This window comes from Aegilops tauschii, chromosome 1 (genome assembly GCF_002575655.3).
Source record: "Aegilops tauschii subsp. strangulata cultivar AL8/78 chromosome 1, Aet v6.0, whole genome shotgun sequence".
Lineage (NCBI taxonomy): Eukaryota > Viridiplantae > Streptophyta > Magnoliopsida > Poales > Poaceae > Aegilops > Aegilops tauschii.
In genome coordinates, this window is record NC_053035.3 from 482695342 (window position 1) to 482710013 (window position 14672).

Sequence of the window (14672 nt, forward strand, 5' to 3'; positions counted from 1 at the left end):
GAATGAGAAATGTAGGTAGGCCCTGAGCGACCGGGCGGCCCAGCCCAGCCCATACGGACTGGATGGGCCTGGGCTGCGCTCACTCGGTTCACTTCGCACGGTCCTTCCCGTTCGGCAAGCCAGGAGCCAGTCACACTCCACTCCACTCCACTGACGGCAGCGGCAGCAGGAGCGGCGCCGGCGCGGACGGCGAGACGACCCCAGCTACGGCACCGGGACGACGGCGCTGCTCTCTCTGGTATGTGACTCCCCCTCATCCTCGCGCCTCTTCCGCATTCCTCTCCCGCTCGCTCGCTCGCTCGGAGGGCTTGGGAGCCGGGTGCGCCCGCCGTGCCTCTGGCCATGCGGCGCTTACGGAAGATCGACGCCTGCTCCGGCGACGGGACGCCTCTGATCTCGGGCTTCCTCTCCTGCTCACGCGGGGTGTGGGTCTGGGACTGGGGTTCCATCCGTCCGTCGCAGCTCCCGCCGCGTTCGCGAGCCGTGCGCGCCAGGTGTTCGACGCATTGCCTCTGCGCAACCGAAGTGCTGCTGCTGCTGCTTCTGTGCCGTGATTCTGCTCGCTGTGTTTGGTTGGAATGGTTGGTGTTTGGTGAAAGGGCAGTGGTCGCTGATGATGTTGTTTCTTTGCGCTTGCAGGGCAGATGGCAGCGGAGAAGAAGCCGCACTCGCAGCCGGCGCTGTCGTGGTCGTCCATCCCGCTCGACCTGGCCGGCCTGGTGCTCCGCCTGCTCCCCACGTACGCCGACCGCGCCCGCTTCGCTGCGGTGTGCCCACAGTGGCGTGCCGCCGCGAAGCGGCAGCAGCTGCTGCCCCCACCACTGCCACTGCTCGCGCTGCCGGATGGCACCTTCTACAGCCTACCGTATACCAAGCCCTTCCGCTTCCCTGGCTGCGGCTTTGCTGGGTATCAGAGTGCCTGTGGCAACTGGCTCGTCTTCCCCCGTGACGACGGCTGCTTTTTGGTCGACCCATTCTCTAGGGAAACAGTGACGCTCCCTCTTCTCTCCAATGTCCGGCTTCGGCCTCCAAATGCAGTCGCCAAATGGTCAGAGGACGGCACGGTGAAATATGCGGACCCTTACACTACATGGATGCATATCAATACATCTGAGAAGCTGCACATAAGTAAGCTAATCCTGTGCTCGCCAACTCTCGTTGCTGCACTAGTCGGCATTGGACACACCAGTCAGATTCTCATGTGCCAGCCAGGGGCCTTGTCGTGGTCAGTACGCGCCTACGATCGGTGCAAGCGGTTCGAAGACATGTCATTTTACCAGGGAAAGCTCTACGCCATTGCCAAGGACGAGAACCTTCTTGTGGTTAACATCAGCCAGGACCAAAGCACCGGCGATCCGCAGGTCTCTCGGATTGGACAAGTCATTGAGGGTGAGCCATGGTATCCAGTTGTGTTCGATGACAACACTATACCCTGCAAGAAGCTCTACCTGGTTGAAGGGCATGGGACGTTGCTGATGGTTCGGAGGGCGATTTGGTGCCAGGTACCTGGACCTGGAGTGCGTGGCAAAGTTGTTGCCAGAGAGAGCAGCTTTGAGGTTTTTGAGGCTGACTTTGAGCATTCACGGTGGGTCAAGGTGTCGGCTTTGGGGGGTTTCATGCTTCTAGGGCGAAGGTGCTCCAGGGTTTTGTCCTTGTCTCAGTATGGGATCCCCGATGGTCACATCTTTTTCTTGGATGATGATGAGGAGAATCTTGTGGAGTATGGCTATGACAAGGAGAACACTTCTTTCGGCACATATGACATAAGATCTGACAGGGTCCGTTCTGTTCATCCAGATATTTCCTGGAAGCGTGGCGATGAGATGCGTCTGGCAGCATGGCTCTTCCCGCAGGACTGAAGCGGAGGTGTTATACTGTTATCCCTATGCAGGCTGCTTCTAGGTTATCTGACCGTGCCATAGCTGTTGTTGTTCAGTGGTTTTTTTGCAAGCTGCTCACATGTTACCTATCTGACCGTGGTATATGTATGGTAGTTGATGTGGTGTTCAGTGGAACCCATGCAAGCCATGAAATGCATTAGTAGTAATTTATCTGAACTAGGTTACTCTGTTAAGTGCCTGTGTATTAGTACTTGTCTGAACTAGTAATTGTGGTGCTTGATATGCAAGCTGTTAACTGTGTACTGTGGCTGTTGCCTGTGCCTACTAAAAATCTCAAAATGCATAATTTCTTCTCTGTATCTTTGACATGGTGGTCTATTTTATCTGAACTAGGTTACTCTGTTAGTTACAGTCTTATACTGGTACTCTGAACTAATCATGGTCGTTAATGTGCAAGCTGCTAACTGCATTGGTCTTTTTTTTTAAAGAACTGCATTGGTCTTCAACTGGTACTCTGATTGTTATTGTGCGTATGGAAGATGTTTAAAGCGGTCGTGGTCTTTTTTGTAATTTCCGATGATTTGGCATGGTGGTGTGTGACTCCCTGTAGTTGTAGATTTGTTTTTAGCTGAACTAGCTATCTTTTGTGATGATCTTTGCGCAGTTGTGCTGTTAGTGTGGCTTGAGCACATATTTCAATAACTTTTTCATGTATGGAGCATTTTTTTCCTGTCAAAGCAATCATTAGACGGTGGGACATGTTCCTAGATAATTTTTTTGTAATGAATATTTTTAATTGTCAAAATACCATAAAAGCTGCAAGAACATTTTATGACCCTTTTATGGATTTTGAAACATATTTCAAAACAATTGTACAAGATATCTGCTGGAAAATTTATTATTATATTAAATATTAATTTATCAACCACAGTCTATAAATTATATAAATTATTTATTTATTTAAAACATTAATAACAGTCAATCAATGAAAACTTAATCTTGTCTTCCAACCCACAGCATGGCTAAATAAGGGGTATAACACACCCAACATCTAATAGGGGTTTCCTAATGAAGAGTGTTTTTTTTTCCGCAAAAGGATCGCATGATCCATTTGAAAAAAACATTGAGTCATTTGCACGTGAGATTTAAACAAATTTGGTTGACTAAAGGAAAATCCTGCAAGCACCTAATTGAGTACACTTTGTTTGAAAAGTAAAATCATCTGCGCACCCGCTCCATTTGCTGAATATTTCCTTTAATATGCCTTTTTTCTCCATCTTCTCTCAGTCTGTTTCTTAATTTTTTTTGTCTATTCTCTTTTCATTATTTGTTTATCTGTCATCTTCTTTAAATTGCTCCTTTCATTTTTCTTGGCCTTTGCATATACATAAGGCGTTCATGTTTGTTTCACAAAATGTTCAGGTGATAGTTGTTGGCTGGTCGGCTTCAAAAATAATAATTGTTTACTGGTGATTGGTCTGTGCCAAAATTGAACTGCAAAAACGTCTGATATTTTGGTAAGGAGGGAGTAACAATTTGTGTGTTTCTTAAATGCATAAACATATTTCATAGACGGCATAACGCTTCAATATTTTTTTTCCTATATGAACATGAAAATTCGCTGGAATAATTTGTACTTTTTTTATGGACCCTGGGCATATTAGAAACATGTTTTAGAATTTCCTTGAACAGATTATTTTTCACACACGCACACACAGATGTATTTTTTAAAAAAGTATTGCATAAATATGGGGAAAATATATTGAAATCAATCTCGAAGTCGCCAAGTGCCAACTGAAATCGATACTGTTCCTCTTTGAAAAAGAGAAGGCGGGAACTCATTTTTCTTATGCTAACGGGGGCATCTTTTTCAGTGAGTGGGCGTTCGGCCCATACGGCTTGGTTTGGCCTGGGCCTGCGTATCCACAGCCAGTTGGGCTGTTGGACTGATACACTCGACACTCCGCTCCACTTCCCACCACAGTCACACACTCCACACTCCAGCTCCGGCGCGCACGGCAACTCCGACCCCCTCTCCGGCAGCGGGACGGCACTGGTATCTCAGGTACCGCCTCTCTCTCTTTCTCTTCACGGGCCTTCCTCCTTCCTCCCTCGCTCGCTCGGGGATTTGTGTCCCCCAAATCCGCCGCTTCTGCCGGCAATGCACGCCAGATGTTCGACGCATTGCCGCCTCGCCGGGGAATGCTTCCGTTCCGTGATTCTCATTGGTGTTTTCCGTCTCGTTGCCATGTCGGAATTCGGAAAATGAGGCGGCTTTCGCTGATGCCGTTGCTTTCTTGTTTCGAAGGGTTGATGGCGGCGGAGAAGAAGCCCCACCTGCAGCCGCCGGCGCTGTCGTGGTCGTCCATCCCGCTGGAGCTGGCCGGCCTGGTGCTCAGCCTGCTCCCCGCGCATGCCGACCGCGCCCGCTTCGCCGCGGTGTGCCCGCAGTGGCGTGCCGCTGCGAGGCAGCAGCAGCGGCTGCCCCCGCCGCTGCCGCTGATCGCGCTCCCGGACGGCACCTTCTACAGCCTCCCCTACCCCACGCCCTTCCGCTTCCCCGGCTGCGGCTTCGCCGGGTACCAGAGCGCCTGCGGCAGCTGGCTCGTCTTCCCCCGCGACGACGGCTGCTTCCTGGTCGACCCCTTCTCTAGGGAAACAGTGACGCTCCCTCCTCTCTCCAGCGTCCGACTCCGGCCTCCAAATGCAGTCGCCAAATGGTCGTATGAGCATGGGGCAAAAGTAGCTGACCCTTATGTCACATGGATGCATATGAAGGACTCAGACAAGCTGCACATAAGTAAGCTAGTCGTGTGCTCACCAAATCTTGTTGCTGCCCTTGTCGGCATTGGATACACAAGTCAGATTCTAATGTGCCAGCCAGGGGCCTTGTCGTGGTCAGTACGTGCGTACGATCGGTGCAAGAGGTTTGAAGACATGTCATTCTACCAGGGCAAGCTCTACGCCCTCACCAAAGGCGAGAACCTTCTTGTGGTGAACATCAGCGACGACCATAGCACCGGGGATCCACAGGTTTCTCGTATTGGACAAGTCATCAAGGGTGATCCATGGTTCTCATACGTGTTCGGCACCACCACCATGCTCTGCAAGAAGCTCTACCTGGTTGAGTCCTGTGGGGCAATGCTGATGGTACGCAGGACGATTTTCTGCCGGGTTCCTACGACGGTGGAGCCGTTGCTGGACCAAGTGCGTTTGAGGTTTTCAAGGCTGACTTTGAGCATTCAGGATGGGTCAAGGTGTCGACGGTGGGGGCTGACCAGGTGTTGTTTCTAGGGCGAAGGTGCTCCAGGTCGTTGCCCTTCTCTCAGTATGGGGTCCCGGGTGATCACATCTTGTTTTTGGATGATGATGAGGAAAATCGTACGGAGTATGGCTATGCCGAGGAGAACACTTCTTACGGCACCTAGGCCATGGGATCCGGCAGGTACCGTTCTGTTCATCCAGACATTTCCTGGAAGCGTGGCGATGAAATGCGTCTGGCAGCATGGCTCTTCCCTCATGACTGAAGCACTGTTATTTCTATGCAAGCTGCTACCAGGCTATCTGACCGTGCTATAGATGTTGTTGTTCAGTGGTTATTTTGCAAGCTGCTCACATGTTATCTATCTGACCGTGGTATGTATGGTGGTTGGTGTGGTGTTCAGTGGAAACCATGCAAGACATGAAATGCATTAGTAGTATTTATCTGTACTATAGGTTATTCTGTTAGTTGCCATGCATCAGTAATTCTCTGAACTAATTATGGTGGTTACTATGCAAGCTGTTAACGGTGCCGGCTTTCAGCTGGTACTATCTTTACTTTTATCTGAAATGCATTGTAGTATTTTTTTTCAATTGTTCGATGATTTGGCATGGTGGACTCTGATCACCTGTAGTGGTAGATTTCCTTTGTGCTCAAGTAGATATCTTGTGATGGGCCTTGTGCAGTTTTGTGGTCTGAACACCTATTTCAAGAACTTTTTCAAGCACGGGGCATCTTTTGCTGTCTACACAGTTATTAGACAGTGGAACATGTTCCTAGATAATATTTTGTACTATTGGATATTTTTATTTGTCAAATTGTTTTCTAAAAGTTGCGACAAATTGTATTGCCATGCATATTTCAAATAGATGCTGAAACATATTTCAATACAGCCATGCCAAATCTTTTCTGGAAATTTTATGGTTATGAATATATTTTTATCAAACCCAATTTATGAAATATTTATTTGTTGAAAACTGCAATAGTCAAGAGAAAAATAATCTTGTCCTCCATCCCACGGCATTACTAAAGAAGAGATCTAGCGCACCAATCTTGAAAGGAGATCCCTAATGCAAAGTGGACTTTTGGCTCTCAGGATGAACTGATCCATTTTAATAATGTTAAAAAACGGAAATAAACAGTACAAGAATAAATATGAGAGTGAGTCATGTACCAGTAAATTTCTTTTGTGTAATCAGTTGGTGATTCACAGTATGCATGAAAAATGTATAGTGCTAATGAGCTACAATTGTGTTTTCAAATTTGAAAAAGTGTTTTGGTTTATTATTTTTCCACAATTCAAAAAATCAGTTGCAATTTGAAAACAATATTGAGTCATTTGCATGTGAGGTTTGCTTTGAATTTTGGGTGAGTATAACTTAAAAAAAAAAGGAATATCCTCTGCGCATCCATTCCATTTGCGGTCACCCAACAAACATCTTTGTTTGGTTTTCCTTTCATTAATATTCCCTCTTCTCTCTTTTTTGTTTATTACTCCCTCCGTTCCAAAATACTACCTCCGTCCCAAAATTCTTGTCTTACATTTGTCTAGATACGGATGTATCTAATACTAAAATATGACTTGATACATCCGTATTTAAACAAATCTAAGACAAGAATTTTGGGACGGAGGGAGTAGATGACTCGACTTTGTACTAACTTTATACTAAGTCGAGTAATCTATTTTGGAACGGAGGGAGTATTTTATTGTAATATTATATCTCTTCTCTTTTCATTACATGTTTACGATGTTCTTTAATTTTATTTTTTTTATGTTTCTTGTCCTTTGCCTATACATAAGCCTTTGATGTTTGCTTTACAAAAGTTTCAGGTGATAGTTTTTTATTGGGCGATTTCTAAAATAAAATTTTTATTTGTGACTAGATGGATACAACTTTCTTCTGATAGAAGTATGTGTTGTTTCTTCATAAGAGGTCAAATCAACACGAAGGAGTGTAACCCATTATTCTTTTTGAAACTAGCAAGTTGCATGTTTCTTAAATAGATAAACATATTTCATAGACTAACACTTCAATAAAAAAGATCTATACGGAACATTAATTTTCGTATACCTAAATATTTTTTCCATAGACCGTCAGCAGGTTAGAAACTGTTTTAGGATATTTGTGAACATTTTCTTTCACGTGTCAGGCATTCTTTTCAATTAAATTATATAAATATGCGTTTTTTTATTGACCTCGATCTCGAAGTATACATCGCCGGCTGAAATCGAAATTGTTTCTCTCTCATTTGTTTTGAGGGGTAATTGTTTATCTCTCATAAAACGAGAAGGCGGGAACCTCTTTTTGTTTTGTTTTGCAGTGAGAGAGCATGCGGCCCATACGGCTTGTGTGGGCCTGGGCTGTACGTATCCACAGCCAGTGGCACTCGCTCACTTGGCACGGCCCCGTTCGGGCAGCCACACTCCTCCACTCGCTCCATTCTGAACTCCAGCAAGCAGCCGCAGCGCGGCGGGGACGGCAACTCGACCCCATCTCTGGCACCGGGACGGCGACCGTCTCACTGGTACCCGCCACTCCTTCTCTTCACGAGCGCTCCTCCTCCTCTCTCTCTCGGTGGGTTTTGAATCTCCCTCCCTTCTCCCGCCGCTTCAGCTGGCAGTGCGCGCAAGCTGTTCGGCGCATTGCCTCCGCCCGGGAAAAAATGTTGCTGTGCCGTCATTCTTCGCTGATGCTGTTTCTTATTTGCATTGCAGGACCGATGGCAACAGAGAACAAACCTCACTGGCAGCCACCGTCGTCGTGGTCAGCCCTCCCGCCGGACCTGGCAGGCCTGGTGCTCCGCCTGCTCCCCGCATACGCCGACCACGCCCGGTTCGCCGCAGTGTGCCCACAGTGGCGTGCTGCAGCCAGGAAGCAGGTGATGCCCCCGACATTGCCGCTGCTCGCGCTCCCTGACGGCACCTTCTACAGCCTCCCCTACGATGAGCGCTTCCGCTTCCCCGGCTGCGGCTTCGCTGGGTACAAGAGCGCCTATGGCAGCTGGCTTGTCTTCCCCCGCGACGATGGGTGCTTCCTTGTCAACCCCTTCTCCAGGGCCACCATGACACTCCCTCCTCTCTTCAGCGTCCGACTCCGGCCTCCAAATGCTGTCGCTAAGTGGATACTCCAGGATGGGTCAAAAGTTGCCGACCCTTACACTACATGGATGCATATCAATGATTCAGAGGAGCTGCACATAATTAAGCTACTTCTGTGCTCGCCAAACCTCGTTGCTGCACTGGTCGGTGTTGAATACACCAGTCAGATCCTAATGTGCCAGCCAGGGGCCTTGTCATGGTCGGTACGTGCATGCGATGAGTGTAAGGATTTTGAAGACATGGTGTTCTACCAGGGAAAGCTCTACGCCATTGCCGATGACGAGGACCTCCTTGTGGTGAACGTCAGCAGTGACCAAAGCACCGGCGATCCACAGGTTTCTCGGGTTGGAAGGGTCATCAAGGCCAAGGGTGACCGCTGCTACAAGGGGGACCTCAGCGTCTACCATGTTGTGTGTCGAGAGAACTCTGTACCCGTCATGCCCGTCAAGAAGGTCTATCTGGTTGAATCGTGTGGCGCGTTGCTGATGGTACGCAGGAAGATTTGGTGCCAGGCTCCTAGACCTGGAGTGACCTGTAAAATTGTTGCTGGAAAGAGCGAGTTTGAGGTATTCAAGGCTGACTTTGAGCACTCACAGTGGATCAAGGTGTCGACCGTGGGGGATGACCAGGTTCTGTTTCTAGGGCGAAGGTGCTCCAGGGCTCTGTCCGCGTCTCGGTATGGCTTACTGGGCAATCACATCTTCTTTTTGGATGACGATGACGAGCATCGTGTGGACTACTTCTACGATGAGGACAACACATCTTGCAGCTCCTACGACATGAGACTCGGCGATGTCTCTTCCCCTCATCCAATGATTTCCTGGAAGCGCCGCAAGGAGATGCGTCTGGCAGCATGGCTATTCCCCCAGGACTGAATTGAAGGTGTTGCATTGTTGTTGGTGTCCAGCCTTTATTTTGCAAGCTGCTCACAGGTTATCTATCTGACTGGTAAACATGGCGGTTGATTATGGTGTTCGGTGGTCCCACACATGCCGTGAAATGCCTTTGTAGAGTACTTAACTTTCTTACGCCGTTAGTTGCCATTTATCGTAATTGTCTGAACTTATTATGGTGGTTACTATGCAAGCTTTTAACTGCATCGGTTTTCAACTGGCACTGGTTATTTTGTTGTCATGTTGTTTGGCGGTTATTGTGCAAGCTGCTCACATATGTTATCTATCTGACCATGGTATGTATGGTGGTTGGTATAGTGTTCAGTGGTTCTCCTAGGAGCCGCAAATTGCATTAGTAGTATCTATCTGAACTTTGTTACTACTTTGTTTTTTTCAATTAGTATACTGTGGTTGTTGCTACGCCTCTGAATGATCTTAAACTGCGTCACTATATCTTTGGCTTGTTGATTTCTTTTTTCTTTTGCGATGTTTTGGCAACTCTGAATTGGTAGATTTGTTTGTGCTCGAGTTGCTGCTCTCTTGTGATGGTATTTAACTTGCAGTGGACATTGTTCAGTTGTGCTGCTAGTGTGGTTTGACTGAATTCGGAGATTCACAGTTAATTTCTTGGTCCTCGGTCAAAGGCAACATGAATCGAAGTTGCTATGCGGGATAAGCTGGGAAGCCATTTGAAAAGCTAATTAATAGATCTAATTAACCAGCTTACAAAGGAACGAACAAGGCGTTCCAGTTCTTCCATTCCATCTACTCATGTAACACTTTTACAGGTACTCCTAAAACACGTCAAGCAATTCAAATAAAAAGGAGGGCACACTAACAGGTCATTTATCTGGTTTTGCCTTTTGATTGTGATTTTTCTTAGAACAAAGTAAAAAATTTAGCATGTAGTTTTTAATATTGAAACCAGTTTTCGAAGTTGAGTGAGCATTTATTTAACATAGTGAATATTTTATTTTGACCAAAAAATGAATATTGCCCGTAGACAGTGGAAGATACCCCAAAATATTTTTCAGGTACAATTTTTATTGGTTGAAACACTTCACAAAGTTACGAGAACATTTTATCTTTGATGCATAATTAAAAGTTATATAGTGAAACATATTATTTCAAAAAACAACGACACAACATATTACTGAAACCCTATTATATGACTAGAAAAATTATATTTACTGAAACATCGTGCAAATTGTATTTTGGGGCATCCTGTTTTGGAACATATTAGCTTAGGCTTGGACATAGGCAGCCTGGCTGACGGTCTGAGCCCAAAATCACGATGGTCAGGCCAGCCTTGGGCTCCATGTCCAAATACCTAAAACTGGCACTTAAAAAAAAACATACGAAGAATATAAAAAAGCATACAGAATAATGTATTTGTATATATTACTTTCTCTGTTCACTTTTGTAAGTCATTTAAGGCAACTGAAATTGAACTGTTTTAGGTGTTGTCTTAAATGTTTAAAAGGTCTTACAAAAGTGAATGGAGGGAGTATAAAACATTTCGGGACTATATAATGACGCTGGGTTTCACTGTGTTATGGGCCAGACCCATTCTGTTTTCTTTCAACGGGTTTGTTCCATTTTAGGTGGCTTTTCATTGGCTTCCTCCATTATTATTTTCCTTCTGCTTTCTCTCTAGTACCCATTTCTTTTCTTTCTATTGGTTTATTAAGGGTCCTCCCATGGTATTTCCTTTTTGTTTTCCTCTATTATGTTTTTCTTTAACTTTTTTTTCAAATTCATGTGCATTCTTTAATTTACAAAAAAAAACCATGAACAATTTTAAAACGAACATGATTTTTCGAAATTCGAGAATATTTCAAAAACTACCTAATATTTTTTAACTGAATGAAACATTTTTAAATTTCATGAACACTTTTAGATTTTTTTGAGAATTTTTAAAATTAAAAAATTATATATTAAGTATAAGAATATTTATTAAAATTAACCAACATTTCGGTAAAATCTTGAATATATTTTAAAATAAACAATATATTTAAAATTTCGAATAAAATATCCAAATGGAAGAAAAAACAAAAAAAAAGCTGAAAATGGGAAGTTTTTTTTTGAGGCAAGGGAAGTGTCTGCACGTAAAGCACGTAGCTGGTGTAATCCGAACTGGGCTAGCCCATAATAGCCCGCGCATGTGCGGCACAATCAGGAGAGCAACTAGTCCGCGCCGGAGCCCCCCAAGGGTCCCTTGGGGTGAGAGCGGACTAAGTGGCACGTTGCTGCCACATGTCGTACGTTAGACTTTTTTCAAAATTTCATTTTTCATTTTTCTATACAAGTTTTCGGGTTTTACATGGGTATTTTCCTTTTTTCGGCTTTTCGGTTTCCTTTCAGTTTTCACTAGGTTTGGAAGAAAAATAAAATTTAAAAAATGCATTTTTTTTGTGCTTCCACGAGAAGCACATATTTACTTCTTGAAGAGGCATAGATTTGCTTCAGTGAGAAGCACAACTGTGCTTCGTCGATAAGAAAAAAAAATGTTTGTTTGCTTGCACGGGAAACATAAATTTGCTTCTTGTGAATGTAAAAGCATAGATTTGCTTCTCGTGGAGGTACTAGTTTGGTTTGCTTCCGCGCTGTGCTTCTCGAAAAGGAATTTTTTTTCTTCCACGAGAAGCACAGATTTGCTTCTCGTGAGAGGCATAATTGTGTTTCTTGGGAAAAAACATGCTTCCAGGTCTAGATTTTTTCTTCTGTTTTTTCGTGAAAAAAGTTCGTCGGAATCTATTAGAGCATGTACAGTGATTGACAAGATAGTCTTACCTTAAGATTTACATGTAATTTAAAGATGACAATAAAAACACGTCTGCAATGTGTCATTTCTTAGCCTTATCTTCAATAACTAGCTATTCCTAGAAACTTGATGAGACATATTATACTAAGAGATCGTCTCTATTTAAATAATAGAAGGCAGACATTTTTTTTATGATTTCTCTCTCCTCCACGTCAACACTTAACCTATATGACACCTCTAAGATAGCAACATTGTACATGCCCTTTATATGGGATCTAGTTTTGAAGATCTTATCGCGTGAAATCCAATGATGAAAATGTTTCGGGATTTAGACACACGGTTCAAGAGAAAACGTTTAAAAGTATCTACGAAAAGAGGATGCGTCACTTGTCAACGCTTGAAGGTGTGGGTGATCTTTATAAGGGATATATTTTCTTTTTTGAGAAATATAAGGGATATCTCTTAACTAGTTTTCTTTTTTAGACAAATACTATCTTTTAACTTGTGATTTCGCGGATGTGGAAGCTTTTAAAGCTGAAACATAATTCTGCATGGGCCGGCCCATTCCTACAAGGGCTATAAGGGCATGTACATTAGTTTAGACAATCCCATCTGTAGCAATCATATGTAGACATCAATAAAGACCCCCTGTACAACAGATTAGTCTATTTTCCGTCTGTAGCTGCCTCAAAATTAGGGACAGAAAAATAAATCTTGTATTCTATCGTGGAACATGGGAACCGCAGTTGGGCGGGGCTGTTAGCAAATTAACGACCCCACTGTCATAGACACGACCCCATCAAACATTTTTTCTAGCTTCGTCCCTGGACACGCCCTACCTACACCCTGGCCGTTCGAAATCCGAAATCCAACGTCGACCGCAGCATGCAGCAGCGATTCGAAATCCGAAATGTCCGCGCCGCCCGTATAGCTCGCGCACGAACGTAGCCAAGAAATACGCCATCTGCATTAACTGCGCCTGCCTGGTTTCAAATTTTCATCTTTTTTCCCGATCCAACTTCAACTTCGTCCCAGGAGCGGTACAGCCAGGAGAGGGGAGGGAGGAGGAGCGGCCGGCCGGCGATCGATATGCACGTGTGCTTCCGTGGCGGCGCCGGCGACAGCAGGGCCGCCAGGTCCATCAGGGGCTTGGCCAAGAACGTACGTACCCCGCGCATTGGTTGTTGTGTGTTGCTTGCCTGCTGATTAGTTTGTCTCCCACTCTTGTGTTGCTTTCAGATGAAGGCCATGTCTCTCAAGGCGAAGGCGGCCGGGGGCGTCGGTCATGCGCGGCGGAGGCAGCGGAGGGAGGCAGACCCCCGCGAGCGCTACAAGGATGGTTCGGGACCGACGTCGGCCAAGATCGCGCCGGCGCAGCTGCAGGACGATCGCCGCCATGATCATCTGCTGCACACGGAGGAGGACTGCGACAAGGGCTGCTCTCCTTCGCTGGACGCCGACGACGATGCGGCTGAGAAGGGCGACGACGGTGCCGAGGAGTGGGTGGCGGAGCCGGAACCGGGCGTGCTGATGACGCTGGCGCCGCGCCCCGACGGCACCAACCGCCTCCGGAAGGTGCGGTTCAGGGACGAGCTGTTCGACGACTGGGCGGCGCAGAGCTGGTGGGCCGACAACCACGACCGCATCGTCGAGCTCTACAGCCTTGTCAACCAGGCCGACGGCGGTGGCAACGACGACACACCTGTCACCCCATGCCAGTCCGAATCCGACGAAGAAGAACCGCTGCCGGTATGCACGCACGATTGCAGTGCACTTGATCGATCATTTGCTTGATTCGATCCGATCGACTGAATTGCAATGCTTGTGTTGTGGTGGATTTGGTTGGCACAGGATGATGCGATGGCGGCCGGCGAGCCGTCCAGCGGGAGCAGGTCGAGCGGCACGGCGGGGTCGCCGATACTGGGCCTGGTCACCGCGCCCGACACCCTCAGAGGATGCAAAACGCCACCAGCAGTGACCTCGACACCTAAAGCGGTGGCGCCGGTGGCCCAAGAAGACGACGAGGAGGAGGAGGGCGACATCAGCGACCACCAGCAGAGGAACACGCCGTGGACGGAGTGGGTCGAGGAGTACGAGCCCGGCGTGTTCATCACCGTCCGGGCATACCCCGACCACCCCCTACAGCTCCGGCACGTCGAACTCAGCCGTGAGAAGTTCGGCGAGGTAAAGGCGAGGGTGTGGTGGCAGGAGAACAAGGACAGGCTGCGCAGCTTCTACTCCTTCTGAAGCCGGCCGCATCCATGTCTTCGGTCTGGTTACAGATAAACATAATATGCTCATAATCTGCATTGCAAGCTGAAGAAAAGGGAATAATGGAATTATAGTAGTACTCCTATGCTACTGCACTGAAAAAGGATACATACAAATACAGTACATGTTCTAATTCTTTTTTGTTTTGTTTTGCGGGAAACCTAATACTTGTTCTAGACACTTGGCGAAATTGTGTCTGCGATTCCTGTAATCCTCTTCAGTTGTAGTACTTACATTAGTTCTCCCCTCCCATCGATCGACTAGTGATGTGCATACGGTTTATTTTCTTAAGGCCAGCCATGGGATAAATTCATGTCCACACTCTTGTTCGCCCAGGCTCGGAGTTTCAGACATAGTGCATAGAATTTCAGACATACATATGTTCACTGGTAAAGTGAGTCGCTGGCCTAGCTGCACGTAGCTCTGCGATGCCTATGCAAACACCCAACACATTCAGATTGCCCCGGGCGTCGCCGATAGCAACACCATCACGATCTTAGAGCATCTTCAAGGGCTATGCAACAAATGTTTATGTCCAGTT

The 14672-nt window shown here is 46.5% G+C and overlaps 3 protein-coding genes and 1 pseudogene across 4 annotated transcripts; all 4 read left to right on the forward strand.

The window, feature by feature from the left end:
• Positions 1-110: 110 nt before the first annotated feature.
• On the forward strand, positions 111-2200 carry LOC109754717 (putative F-box protein At5g55150). Its single transcript, XM_020313627.4, has 2 exons — positions 111-238; positions 640-2200. Exon 2 carries the CDS (start codon positions 645-647, stop codon positions 1857-1859), a length of 1215 nt encoding a protein of 404 aa, XP_020169216.1. The 5' UTR covers positions 111-238; positions 640-644; the 3' UTR covers positions 1860-2200.
• Positions 2201-3127: 927 nt separating this feature from the next.
• LOC109754718 (putative F-box protein At3g25750) lies at positions 3128-5696 on the forward strand (annotated as a pseudogene).
• Positions 5697-7435: 1739 nt separating this feature from the next.
• Positions 7436-9520, forward strand: LOC109754716 (probable F-box protein At1g44080). Of its 2 annotated transcripts, none has more exons than XM_020313626.4 (2): positions 7436-7679; positions 7820-9520. In XM_020313626.4, exon 2 carries the CDS (start codon positions 7825-7827, stop codon positions 9076-9078), a length of 1254 nt encoding a protein of 417 aa, XP_020169215.1. In that variant the 5' UTR covers positions 7436-7679; positions 7820-7824; the 3' UTR covers positions 9079-9520. The 2 variants fall into 2 exon arrangements, with proteins under 2 accessions (XP_020169215.1, XP_020169214.1); XM_020313625.4 differs by having other exon boundaries at positions 7441-7629.
• Positions 9521-12949: 3429 nt separating this feature from the next.
• LOC109754724 (putative protein Brevis radix-like 5) lies at positions 12950-14107 on the forward strand. The gene is made up of 4 exons (XM_040398394.1): positions 12950-13021; positions 13100-13609; positions 13712-13834; positions 13886-14107. The coding sequence occupies exons 1-4, from the start codon at positions 12950-12952 to the stop codon at positions 14105-14107; spliced, it is 927 nt and encodes a 308-aa protein (XP_040254328.1).
• The last annotated feature ends 565 nt before the right edge of the window (positions 14108-14672 follow it).